Raw genomic sequence first — 13296 nt, forward strand, 5'->3', positions numbered from 1 at the left:
GGGAACGGGGATGGTGCTCGGGGCTGCGGGGACCGGGATGGTGCTCGGGGCACTGGGAACCGGGATGGTGCTCGGGGCCGCGAGAACCGGGATGGTGCTCGGGGCACTGGGAACGGGGATGGTGCTCGGGGCTGCGGGAACGGGGATGGTGCTCGGGGCTGCGGGCACCGGGATGGTGCTCGGGGCACTGGGAACGGGGATGGTGCTCGGGGCTGCGGGAACCGGGATGGTGCTCGGGGCTGCGGGGACCGGGATGGGGCTCGGGGCACTGGGAACCGGGATGGGGTCAGGGCTGCGGGGACCGGGATGGTGCTCGGGGCTGCGGGAACCGGGATGGTGCTCGGGGCTGCGGGGACCGGGATGGGGCTCGGGGCACTGGGAACCGGGATGGGGTCAGGGCTGCGGGGACCGGGATGGTGCTCGGGGCACTGGGAACCGGGATGGGGCTCGGGGCTGCGGGGACCGGGATGGGGCTCGGTGCACTGGGAACCGGGATGGTGCTCGGGGCTGCGGGGACCGGCCGCGGTACTCCGGGTAGTGGAGACCGGGATGGTGCTCGGGGCATTAGGGACCGGCCCCGGTACTCCGGGCACTGGGGAACCATACGGCGCTCCGGGCATCGGCACTGGGACGGTGCTCGGGGCCAGGGGGCCGGGGCGAAGCTCCCCAGGGCCGTCACCGCGACCACCCCGGGGCGGGGGCTCCTGCCCGGGCCAGGCTGGAGCGGAGCCGCCCCAGGCGCTGCTGTGGTGCTGCGGCCGCGGCCCGTCCGCGCTGCCGGGGCCCCGGGAAGCGCTGGGGCAGCAAGGGCCGTCCAGGCACCCCGCTCTGCGTACCCGATTGCTAACTGCCCCCAGCACAGGGCAGTTATAAAGGAAAATAATTCATAGCTCAGGAAATCGCAGTGATGGATTTAAGGACAATACTAAACTTTTTATTAATATAATAATAATAATATAAAAATTCTATGCTGTTACATGACACTATCTTCAAACATCTTTCTGCATATTTATGTCTATATGCACACACACACACACACACACACACACTCATTTAAATAAGTGAATTAAAATATTCCTGTATATTCCAATAAAGGAGCACTTGTCACGTTCCCAGTTCCAATGCACAGAATGCAGGAAGCTCATAACATGTAACCTGCATTTTGCAGGCACTGTTGTCTTAGGTCACTAACAAAAGACATCAAACATTACTTTAAAAACCCACAAAATATTGGAATATTTAAAAATGAACAGAAAAAGTGAACTACAGGATTCAAATTCACAATCTAAAATATAAGACGAACTTCATTGTTATAGGTAAAATATGCCTGAAATTCATTATAGAAGACATTTGACTTACAGAAAGTATAAACTTTAAGGCTGTAAAAATATAAGCCCACCTTTGATCTAAATAGCATATTTAAATCTAAAATGCACTTTCAAAGGACATTCTTGTGCAGTTAAAAACAACATACAATGCTGCTTTATGCAGGAACTGTGCAAAGTTTTGCAACAGTCTGGAGGACAGCTAATGCACTGGCTAAGGTACTAGCTCATCATGAGTGATTTCAGAAGAACTAACGGAAGCATGTATTTGGCTGGTCTAGGCAATGGCAGAATAACACATCAGCCTAAGTGGAGTGAGACTGCTGTCACTTGCTTGTCAAAGCGAGGCTGTGCTGTCTTTACTGTGGGCGCTGGGACATGTAAGATTTCATTGAATAATCCCACAGGAGTTATTCTCATTTGGGTTTAAACTAGTGGCACAACATTTAAGGTAGGCTACAGATCCGAAACATTCACTGAGTTAATAGCACAAGACCGTGGGTTGATTTTCCTCTTCGAGTTGGTTCTGTGCAGTGGGGTTTAGCTGAGATTGACAGCAGCTGCAGCACAAGAAGGCCAAAACCAGCCCAGAGACCAAAATAAATGTGTGGTGGGGAGTGTTCCCCACAGCCAGTGCTTTGGTGAGGCCAAAGCAGTGGGGGACATGGTTGGGAGGGGGTTGAAGGTGCAAGGTCTTGCTGCCCTGATGTTGCAAAGCTGCCATGTGCTACTTGTGCAGGCCGGGTCCTGCAGCTGGGTGCTGCACAGCTCCATTTGTAGGACTGGGGTCTGGGTCCCCATGCACAAAGAAGGATACACAGATTCCCACCGCCAGCTATGCAGACATATTTCCTGGCTGCATCAGGACCAGGCTGTGCAAAAAGCTGCTGCAGACACCAACACCGGGCAGGCTTGTCTTTTGGCTGCCCCTTCTTCCTGCCTGAGTCCAGGTCCCTGGGGAGGGAGTCCTTCCCTTCCTTCCTCGCTTGGGTCTGCTTCTGCCACCCTCCAGCGTGACTTCTGTAGTCCCTTCAGAAATGCTCTCCTTGTGCTGGCATTGGGGGCCATGTAGCAGTCTGCCTCAAACACGGACAAGCCCTGTCCACACACCCAAAGGCAGATGGGGGTTGCCTGTGTGGATGGGGAGGTGCACAGCGCTGCCTGAGGGCAGGGAGAGCTCAACCCACCTCTCCCCTGCACGGACCCAGACTGGGCTTGCTCAGGGCCAGCCCTGCAGGGTGAACAAGGGCAGTCAAAAGCAGCCTCGGCTGTCATTGCCATTGGCCCCAAAGGACTGTTATTGCAGTGGGGGAGCAGAGCAGAGAGGCATCCTGGCCATGGTGCTGTGCCCGCAGGCTCCCTCTCTGCTGGGATGAACCCCCTCAAGTGCGGCAATGCAGCTCTGAGGCAGCCAGGGATCAGGGCCTTGCCTGGGGACCGACGCTGCAGTGCCTCAAGCACAGCCCCGCCGGGAGCCCACCTTGTGACGGCAGCCTGGGCCGGGTGCGCAGCTGACGCCCCCATCCTTGGCAGAAGCTTCCCATACAGACAGAGCTGGGAGTGCTCCTTGGCCAGGAATTCAGTGCTTGCAATTGCTCAGTGTGATGGGAAATGCCACTGAATCTGAGTTGCTTTAGAGAAACTGAGGCAAATCCATTCCAGATGCGAGCCCACTGAAGACACTGGGTTGCACCAGCAACAGATTTAACTCAGCATCTGGGGTTTCAAAGTGCTTGGATATCTCTGAGGCAGAGAAGATTGTCTCCCTTCTCCAGCACAGTGAAGGTATAAATACATTCAATTGCTAAGGAGGGTTATTTCTGTTCTTCCAGGCTCTCACAGCATTAAGCTCCTTTCCTTCCTGATAGGCACTTCACAAATACATCATCCCCCTGGCTCCCTGACATGGGGCTCCCAGACTGGCTTCTGTGTCAGAATGAGTGGGATGGAACAGAAATGGATCATAAATAATCAGCAATAAACGAACTGCAGCCAGGAGCCTTTTTATGTGAAGCTTGACTATATCTCAGATGTTCTGAGAGTGGATGTCTCAGATAGTTGCTCTTGGGGGAAGTCCAGAAATGAATTAAGAGCAGAGGATACTTTAAATGTTTGGGCTTGATTCCCTGTTGCCTGTGATTCCCTAGTTCTCTTTACAGGTCTGGAAACTGGGCGCAAGCATCTCCTCATTCAACCCCGTATGCAGGTCTAGATACCCCCTCAGCTGCCAGTGCTTCCCCCAGAGCTGGGTGAGTGCTGTGTTCAGGAACCATCATTTACATTTCTACAGAGAGAACATTGATTTGGTAAACTTTCTGGAAGATAAACTGTCATGTAACTACAGAGCCACTATTTCCTCAAAATCAGAGAGTTGCCTCATCTGCTCCACTTGCATGGAGTGTCTCCGGAGGAGCTTCTTTTTGGTTCTCAAGTCACCCCTTTTGGGTGAGCTAGGAGCAACGGGTACCAGGGATTTTAAGCCAGCAGTGAGTGGGGAGGAAGTTTTGCTGTTGGAGCCAATGTCAGGGATTGGGGGGTTGGGGTTCACATTCAGAGGTGGCAGATATCCTGGTCTTGTGTGAGAGATGTGATCTAGCAGAAGGGTCCCAGACCCTCGCCTTTCTAGCAGTTTGGGCGGTCGGCGCCGGACTGTCCCGGGAGATGTGCTGGCGATGCTGTCCAGGGACTCTCGTGAGCCATTGAACAAAGCCAGATGGGAACCGTTGAGCTTCCTCCTCTCCGAAGACACGTTCCCTGCATCGGCTGGGCCAGTGCTGGAGCTGCAGGAGAGCTGTGAGTCGGAGTCATAGTGCTCCATGGCCAGCCTTCTCCAGTGCAGCGTGTCCATTGCCACTGCTGAGCCCACAGCAGAGGAGTTGATGCTTTCTGACTCCGCAGGGACTGTGCTCCTTCGGGGTAAGCGCTGATGGGCAGCCTGACTCTTCTCATAAACTGTTTTCCTCGCGACTGACCCAGAAGCTGATGGTGTCTTCAGAGCCTGCTCATCTACCAGGGGGAAGAGAGACGGGTCTTTGCTCTTGCTGCTATTGGTCCTAGCTAGAGGAGCCTTTTTGGAAAATGACAGGTCGCTGATGCCCATGATTACTTCATCGTCTGTGCAGACCCGCTTAGCATCATCATGGCTCGTGGAAGCAGCCAACACTGAGGGCGCAATGAGACCCCACGGTTCTGACTGCAGCCGTTTCAGCTGTGGCAAACGGGCTCTCTTGGGATTGCAGGTTTTCCTGCTGGGAGAGGGTGGCTCGTTGGGAACCTTGGCAGAATGGCTGTCCCTGGGATGTGCTGGGTGTGAGCCAAAGATGCTGCTTTCCTTCTCAGCAGGGGAAGGTGCTGAGACAGCTGTTTTCAAGTTGATGTCAGAGGGTGTTGTGCAGGCCTCGGCGGGTGGCTTCTCCTTGAACTCCAGCGATGGGGGAACGTTCAGGTACTGCTTAGCAGTCTTGGTGCCGGAGGCTGATTTGTCCATGGTGATAATGATCACCTCTTTCCCTTTCGCTTTGCAGGCATTCAGGAGATGCTGCAGCACGTCCTTGTCATCAGCGTTGATGGCGTGGACCAGAGCTGACGCTCCAGAGTGGTCCTCTAGGCTGGGGTCTGCCCCATTCTCCAGCAGCAGGGAGACAACGTCTCCCCCAGCGCCTTGGATGCAGGCGTGCATGAGGGCTGTTTTCCCAGACTTGTCCTGGATGTTGGGGTCAGCTCTGTTGTCCAGCAGGTACTTCACCATCTTGGCTTTGTTAATGCTCTGCTGGTCAACATGCTTAGTGATACAGGCCACCATGAGGGCGGTCTCCCCTTTCTCATTGCTCTCGTTGATGTAAGCCCCCCCTTCCAGCAGGAGCCTGGTCAGCCGGAGCCGGCCGAGCCACACTGCCTTCAGGAGGGAGTTCCCACCCATCTGCAGCTCCGTTGCCTCATCCATGGCCCTGGCTGGTGCTCACTGGCAGGGAAAGGTGGTGTCAGCCTGCAACTGAAAGTAACGGAGAAGGACAGGTGAGTGCCTGCTCCCCAGCCCTGGCTCTTGCTCCCTGCCTGGCTTCCCAGGAGACACCACGCTCAGCACTGCTCTGCATCCTGCTGGCTCTCTGACCCTGGCCACTCCACACCTTGACAGGGCAGCAGTAAGAGCTACCTTGAGTCTTCCCCTCTTCTGCACATTTATAGCACCTTGCACATAGGGTCTCGTGCTGCCTGCGGGGCTTCTTGGGATGCAAGCCAAGTGAACTGGACCAGGAAGAAAGGGTGGATTGCGGTCATGCTTGTTCTCCTTTAGGATCTCTTGGATGTGCTGATCTTTGTCAACTGGGAGGTGCCCCTACCCTGCTTTCTCGCTGCTCTACCATGCATTTACTTTATGATATTGGTCCCTATAATTTTACTCACTAATCTCATCTCAGAATGTACCATATTTTCCCAGGAAGCACCATCAGCCATGAAGCAGTTTCTGGCCTTGCTCTGTTTTAGGCATGCCAGAAGACATGGCTACCAGGGCCCTGAGTGCAACAGCTGGCCTTAATTGTTCTGACCAGCCTCACCTGAGACCTCCCCACCCACGCACCCTCTGCCCATTGGCTGGGAGCTCCATTTAAATTTGGGCCCAGAGCCCCTGCTCTGGCTTGGACTATGCTATGGGTAAGCTTGTGTTCAGCCCTGTCAGACCAGACTTGTTGACTGGACTTGCCTGGTTGGCCTTGGGCCTGGCTTGTTCCTTTGCCTGATGATCACTGGTGATGGGAGCTGTTGCTATCGCCAACCCTGCTCAGCTGCTGTGGGACTGTGCCCTGCTAATGCATCCTCAGCTTCTGGCTCATCTCATGGACCAGCCCTGCTCTTGTTGCTCCTTGATAATGCCATATCTTAGTTCATCTTGCATTGCTCTTTTCTACCTCTGCTTTGCTAATGAATGTGCTAATGTTTGCCTGAATGCAGCTGATTTCTCCAAGTGCCAGATAAATCAGAACGGTCTGGATGCTGACATGGTTCCTGCTCTGTCTTCTAGTTCCCTCAGGCTGTAGCAGAGCCCACTGGAGATGATGTGAGCACCTTTTGTGGCTTCTTGGACTAGGGCCATGGTCTTTGCTTCCTCACCACAGAATGAAATCCTAACCAGCTGCAGTCAAGCTGTGCATAACTCCATGCTGCTTAATGGTGATGTGAGCCACTTGTGTAGGAGAATAAGATAAGAGAGCAGGTTCCACTGACAGCAATCTCTGCAGGAGGACCAGCTCAGGAAGATCACTGGGCATGGTCTCATCTGACAAGCACTTCCCTGCTGCTGCCTGGCAGGGGCTGGCTACAGGAAATTTAGCCAGGTAAGGCTCCCGTGCATTGCTCTACAGCCATGACATGCAAACTGAATGCCTTGTGGCCCTACTGCCTGTGCCCTTGAGGAATGACACCAGTCCCCTGCAGCTCTCAGACCTGGTTGGCTCTACGCATATGATAGGGGCAGCAGCTCAGAGCTGTGCTGGAGGGGCCAGAAAATGCCCAGTACTGTGGAAATGTTATGGAGGTACAGAAATGGACCATCAGCTAGGGAGTGTCCAAGAGCCCTGCCATCTGTTTGCTCTGTGCTTTCATTCCGCCTTCCTGCCTGTCCAGCTGGGTGCAGCAGTTCCCACTCCTCAAGCCATGCCCAGCCCTTCCCTGGAGTATCCCCATCTGTGGAGGGACCAGTTTGAGCCTGCCTGACTTGCTCTGGAGCGCTTTGCAGCCTGTGTTCATTGGATCTCTCTGAAAGCCTTCCTCCACCATGAGCACAAGCTGGTCTGTCCATCGTCACAAGCCTGTACCCTTGGTGCCCCAGGATGAGGTGTGGATCCTGCAGCTCTAGGACTTGCTGTAAGTGCTTAGCTCTGGGACATCACATAACCCTCCCTCCTCAAAGGCCACAAGCGGTGTCACTTCCCCTTCCCACAGGCATATGACTGAGATCCCCACAGCCCCCAGACTTATTTTAAAGTTGCTCTCCTGGTGGCTCTCACCTCCATTTCCCCTTGTTCCTTTTCCTCTGTCGCCTGTCCACAGTGCCACTGGAAGGTCCCAGCCTGGGGGCAGATGTCTCTTGTTTTTGCAGTGCCTTGTCCCTTCCTGCTGTCCCTCTGAGAGTCGGCAAGGTTGTCGGGCTCCTGGGCTCACTCAGCCCTGGGGCTGCAGAGATAGCAGGGCAGAGAACGGATGCACTTGATGCAGGCGGCCACCCTCACCTCTGAGCAGGTGATCCTCTCATCTGGCTAGTGCCATCCTGCCGGGGGTCTGGCTCTGCTGCGGGCCCTGGGCCATCCCGGGGCTACCCAGGCTCTCGAGCCCTGCTCCCGGTGCGGTGACTCGGGGAACCCCGGGACCCGCTCCGCGGGCACCGGGAGAGGCGCCGGGGGCAGCAGCAGCTCCGCGGCGCGGGCACCGGGGCGGAGGGGGGGGGGTCCCGTCCCTGTCCGAGGTGCTGATCCCGGGGGCGCCGGCCCGTCCCGACCCCTCCCGCCGGTCCCGGTGCGGTGCGCGGCGCCCAGCTCCCGGTGTCGGCTCCCGGTGCGGTGCCCATGCTCGGCTCCCGGTGCCGGTACTCGGTGCGTGCGCGGCGCCCAGCTCCCGGAGCCGGTACCTGGTGCCGTGCCCAGTTCTCGCTGCTGTGCCCGTGCTCGGCTCCCGGTGCCGGTACTCGGTGCGGTGCGCGGCGCCCAGCTCCCCGTGCCCCTGCCCGCTCCCGGAGCCGGTACCTGGTGCCGTGCGCGGCGCTCAGCTCCCGGGTAGATCCTCGGTGCCGTGCGCGGCGCTCAGCTCCCAGCGCCCCTGCTCAGTTGCCGGTGCGCAGCTCCTGGCGCCGGTGCGGTGCCCGGTTCCCGGTGCGCGGAGCCCGGCGGCCCCGCGCCCCCGCCCGCGCCGCCCCTCTGTGCGCTCCGGGCGGCTGCGTCACCCGCCGCCGCTGCCCGGTTCTCCCGGTGCTCCCGGCGCTGCCCGGCCCGTGGCTGCGTGGGGAGGAGGGCGCGGGGGGGGGGGGGCGGCGCGTCCGCCCCCGAGTGGGTGCGCGGTGCGGCGGGGCGGGGGTGTGGGTGCGCGGGGGTGTGCTTGTGCCCTGTCCCTGTGCGGGGGCGCGTCTGTGTCGGTGCCCGCGTGCGCGCGGGGGTGTGCGAGTGCCTGTGTGCGGGGGTGTGTGTGTGTGTGCGCCCGTGTCCATGTGTGCCCGGGAGTCTGTGTGCGGGGGGGGGTGCGCCCATGTGTGCGGGGGTTGTGTGTCCGTATCGGTGTCCATGTGTGTGAGGGGCTGTGTGAATGTGGGGGTGTTTGCATGCAGGTGCCAGGTGCAGTGGTGTGTGTGCGCATGTGTGTTGTGTGTGTCTACGCTCCCGTGTGGGGTTTGGGCTTCTGGTGGAGTCTGTGTCCGGGGGTGTGCAGGAGCTGTGTGTCTGTATGTGTCTGTCCATGTGCATCGGTGTGTGTGTGTATGTCATCTTGTGGAGCTGTGTTCCTGTGCTTGTGCGTGTGCGGCTCCATGTCTGTGTGTGTTTGCATGTGTGCCCATGTGCAGGGGTGTGTAACTGAGCAGTTGTGCACTCACGTGCCCATGCACACGGGTGTTCACGTGTCCATGTGTGGATGTCAGTGTGCCCATGTGCATGGAACTGCGTGCACACATGTACCCTGGTGGCTGTGAGTGCTCATGTGCTGGTGGATGTGTGTTGGTATGTGTGTGCTGTGTGTGCTTGTGCATGCCAAGGTCCTCCTGTGCTGAGTGCGCATTACCGTGCCTGTGTACCACCATGAAGACAGTCCAGCATGGAACAGGCTGCCCAGAGAGGTTGTGCCATCTCTCTCCTTGCAGGGTTTCAAGACCCAACCGGAGGCCATCCAGAGCAACCTAGTCTGATTCCCCCAGCTGGAGTGGAGACTTCCCAAGGTCCCTTCCAGCATTAATTGCCCTGTGATCCCATGGTCCAAGTGCATGTGTGTGGGGTCAGAGTACCTGTGTGCCAGACGTGTGAGGTCACCTGCATGCAGGTGTGTGTATGCAGGTCTCCATGTGCGAGGGTGCCAGTGGGGGTGTGCCAGGTGCATGAGTGGGGGCACCTGTGTGCCGAGCAAATGTGGGGGTGCCAGGCTGCCCTGGGGTGTGGGGAGCCATACCTGTGTGCTCTGTGTGTGTGCGGGATGTGTCTGCATGGGGTAGTTGTGTGTGAGGGTGTGCAAGTACCTGTGCACGGGTGGACATGTTGGTGCACTTGGCACAAATGGGCAACCACATGCGGTGAGGTCAGTCTGGCTGAGGGCTGATGCGTTTGTGGGGTGGGAGAGTGTGGGGCCATGGCACTGGGGGTGCATGCCGTGAGCGGGTGTCTCTGGTGGTGAGGGAGGTTGGGAGTGTGCAGGTGTGCATGCTGCCTGCGAGCACGGGTCTGCGTGTGTGTCTGAGCATGTCCGTGTAGCCATGAGTGGGTGTTCACGGCAGAGGGTGGCTGGGGATGTGGAAGGCCATGAGGAGGTGGTGGGTTTTGTGGGGGAGTGTGGCAGTAAAGGGGTGTGTGCGTGCAATTGTAGAAATGCCTCTTCTGCACCCAGAAAGGAGGTTCTGGTCAGTGCACAGGCACCTCCACTGCTGTGAACCAGCTTGGACGCTTCCCCCACACCAGCAAGATGGTGCCAACCCCACGGAGGCTGTGCACGTGGGAGGCTGCCCCTGGAAGCTCCCGCCACCAGCACGGGCAGGTGAGGCTGAGGAGGGGTGAAGAAGGGTCTGGGGATCTCCAGACAGCTCGATGGGTGCTCGGAGCAGTGTGGGTGCTGGCCACAGGGTCTCTTCGTGAAGTCGTTTGCCATTTCTGTGTGTACTTGCAAGCCTTCCTGCTTCCTCTGTAAGAAACATGTTAGTTTAAAGCTGCTCTTGGATTTCTTCCCAAGCTGATCACAGCTCTCTGCAGGGTTACAAGGCAAACCAATGGCCCAGGAGTCTGACATCCATCCTGGGGGCTGGGGCTGCTGCAGAGGTAGGCAAGGAAAGGGCTCTGCGCTATAGCTGTGAAATCCTACGTTCAGGGCACCAGACACAGTTCTGCAGCCAGGAGCAGGGGTCCACAAACAGGGTCCATGAAACCCCTCCTGGACTCTGCTCCGATGCCGTTGCCTGGGAAGAGGGAACCTGTGCTGCTGGGGCTGGGTGAGCCTTTTCCAGGAGGAGCTGGGTCAGGTCTCTGCCCAGGATCATCTGGGGCTGCTGTGTATCTGTTGGGAATTGCTGCTTTCTATGGCAAAGCTCCCCTTAATGTTTTGTGATAAGATGTTGAGGACACGGACCTTCTGCTGTCACCAGAGGGGACCTCTGGTCCCCGAATCTCTCATCCAGGCAGAGCACTGCTTTCCTGCAGGCTCCAGCCCATTTTAATCCATGGCTGCTGAGAAGGCTGGCTCTCTAGGAGCAGTCCCAGCACAAACAGGTAACTGGCTAGAGGATGGGGAAATGTTCATAAATGCACAATAAACACAAAGTAATGCCTGGCTTTGTAATTTAGCACACGACTACTGCTGCCTGTAATGGTATTCATCACAGCACTCTGCCTTAGATTAGACTGATATTAGGGGAAATTTCTCCTGTGATTACTGAAATATAATCTCAGATTGCAGCCTTTGGTAAAAGATGGTAATAGCAATAATAATCAGAGCTGGTAGAAAAATGAAGTAGGTCTTATGTTAGCAAGTATTTAGGAAAACCTTATGGCAGTTTCTTTGTTAACTCAAGTAAAGCAAAGATGTATCAGTAACATGCTAAATTGCCCATATCAGCTCTGCAAATGTATGTGTTTGTCCATTTATTTTCACAGATGCATGCACGCACACCAGCGTGTTTGTAGAAAAGCTCTACATATAAAACAAATTTAGAGTCGCAGAAGTTGCCTTGGCAGGATAAGAACAGACTCTCCCCCAAGCGTGTGGGTTTGTGCTCCCTTCTGCTCAGAATATCAGCATCAGAGAAAGCCATCGCACATCCCAGCATGAAGCAGGTATTCTTGTACCGGATCAAGAAAAGAAATTCACACATCTACCCGGGTGACTCGCAGATTAAGGGAAGGATAAGGTGTAATTACAAAAAGGGAACAAGCGGTGGGGAAAAGAATAAAGGTCCTCTGGCACGAAGGGCCGCGGAGCGGACGGCTGCATGAGGGCGGGCGACGGGCCGGCCCGAGCTCCGGGCGGCCACGCGCACGGGGCGATTTGCTCCTGCTCGCGCTTCCTTTGGAGACGAGGAGCTGCTGCTCCTGCCTCACAGCATTATTTCTGGTTTCTTGCTAAACGTACTTCTGTAATGTGGGATTACATAAATGTTTGACATTTTACGGCTTAAGAAATATCAAGAAAGTCTCTGCTCTCTCTTGCCTTTGACCTAACTGCAGGTCTAAAGGCATCAGGGACAAAAGCTACAGCTTCGCCAGAGGTCAGAAATAACCCAGCACAGGTGAAAACCAGCCCCAGAGCACGTGTCCATGCTCAAGGGTCCGGGCTGGGGCCAGGCCGCGTCTGCCCCCCCGGGGCACCCAGTGCTCGGTGCATCGGCTCCGACGGAGCGCCTGGACTGGCAGCACCCTGGAGGCGGGCGGCCGGGAGCACCACCAGCCTCTTCATTGAGAGATTCGGCAGGGCCCTCTGCGAACGAGGGGGCTGCTGCGTTTCCAGCACGTAGCGTGAGCGGCTGCACGGAGAGAGACGGCCGCGGCTGCAATCGCCTCCCTTCGGCGGAGGGCTGCCGAGAGGCGGTGAGTCACACGCAGGCGTTCGCCAGGCTCTAATTATTCCTCCTAGTCGCCATTCTCTCAATTAGGAGACGGTGTAAGCAACAAGTGACGAGTAACCGACAAACCCCCGCGCTGCAGGGGACCTTTTCTGTTTTGTGCTTTGCAACTCTCCAAACTAGCAGGCTGCTCCTCGGTGAGAAACCTCCCTCGACTGGCTGCGGGCTGGAGCCCGGGTCGGCTCTCCTGCCGCGGCTCCGGGCTCTCTCGTTGGCTGGGGTGTGTGGCTGGATTGCTCCACAATCCCGTGCCGAGAAACACCTATGTTACTGGGGCTGCTGGGGTGGACAGACCTGGCTGGAGAGCAGGAGCCACTTTTCATTGCAGGGGTTCAGACCTCAGAGTTTGCCTTTTTTCTCCACCAGCCCAAACTCGGGAGCTTTCAGACATCCATGGTGAGAGATGCTCCAGCTCTGCTCCCAGCAGGGAGGGACCGTTGGGGCCAGGCAGGATGTGGCCTGGCATCCCAGTGTGTGCAGGGAACCCCATGGTGCAGGCACCACCGCTCATCCACCGCACTTACCTCTGCGGAGAGGAGCTGCCCCGGCAGGGCTGCCGGCGGGACACCCACGCTCTGTCCGCCTTGGAGGCCGGTGGTCCTCGGGATGGCTCTGCCGGGGCTGCTCTTGCAGGCCGTGCCGCTGGGATCACAGCCTGGAGACTGCACGCCCCATGGAAGGGACTAACTGCTCGTTATAGCCCCCTCCGCTTCTGCACAGAGCGGTTCTGTATTTGCCTTCTGCTTCCTGTTTTGTTGAATAATTCATAATGAGTGATTAACTGGAGATGTGTCCTGCCCCCCTTTCCTATTCACACATTATCTAGTCACAGGTTTCATTTTTTTCAGAGCTATTAGTTATTCATAACGATTTGCTGAGTAATGTCTGCACTGCTCCTTGGGCTGCAGTTTACTCATTAATGAATAACGGTGGCATTTGGGAGAAAGGAGGCACAGCGAGCTCTCCTGCGAGACCCAGCAGCCTCGGGCCCAGTTTCTGCTCCTTGGCCGCATAAACCTGACTCTTGCCATTGCACATCCAGTGCCAGATCTCCAGGCTCTGAAATGGGATGAGAATATGGGATAAGATCTGCCTAAAATGGGAGATTTTAGGTAAATGGGGGGGTTTTGGTTGCATAATCCTGTCACTTCCTCAGTTTTTTAGGGGCAGTGAACA

At 56.7% G+C, this 13296-nt stretch overlaps 1 protein-coding gene across 1 annotated transcript; it reads right to left on the reverse strand.

Moving 5' to 3' along the window:
* Positions 1 to 3663: 3663 nt before the first annotated feature.
* ANKRD34C (ankyrin repeat domain 34C) lies at positions 3664 to 5268 on the reverse strand. The gene has a single exon (XM_013957590.2). The coding sequence runs from the start codon at positions 5266 to 5268 to the stop codon at positions 3664 to 3666; it is 1605 nt and encodes a 534-aa protein (XP_013813044.2).
* Positions 5269 to 13296: the final 8028 nt, after the last annotated feature.

This window comes from Apteryx mantelli, chromosome 15, assembly GCF_036417845.1.
Source record: "Apteryx mantelli isolate bAptMan1 chromosome 15, bAptMan1.hap1, whole genome shotgun sequence".
Lineage (NCBI taxonomy): Eukaryota > Metazoa > Chordata > Aves > Apterygiformes > Apterygidae > Apteryx > Apteryx mantelli.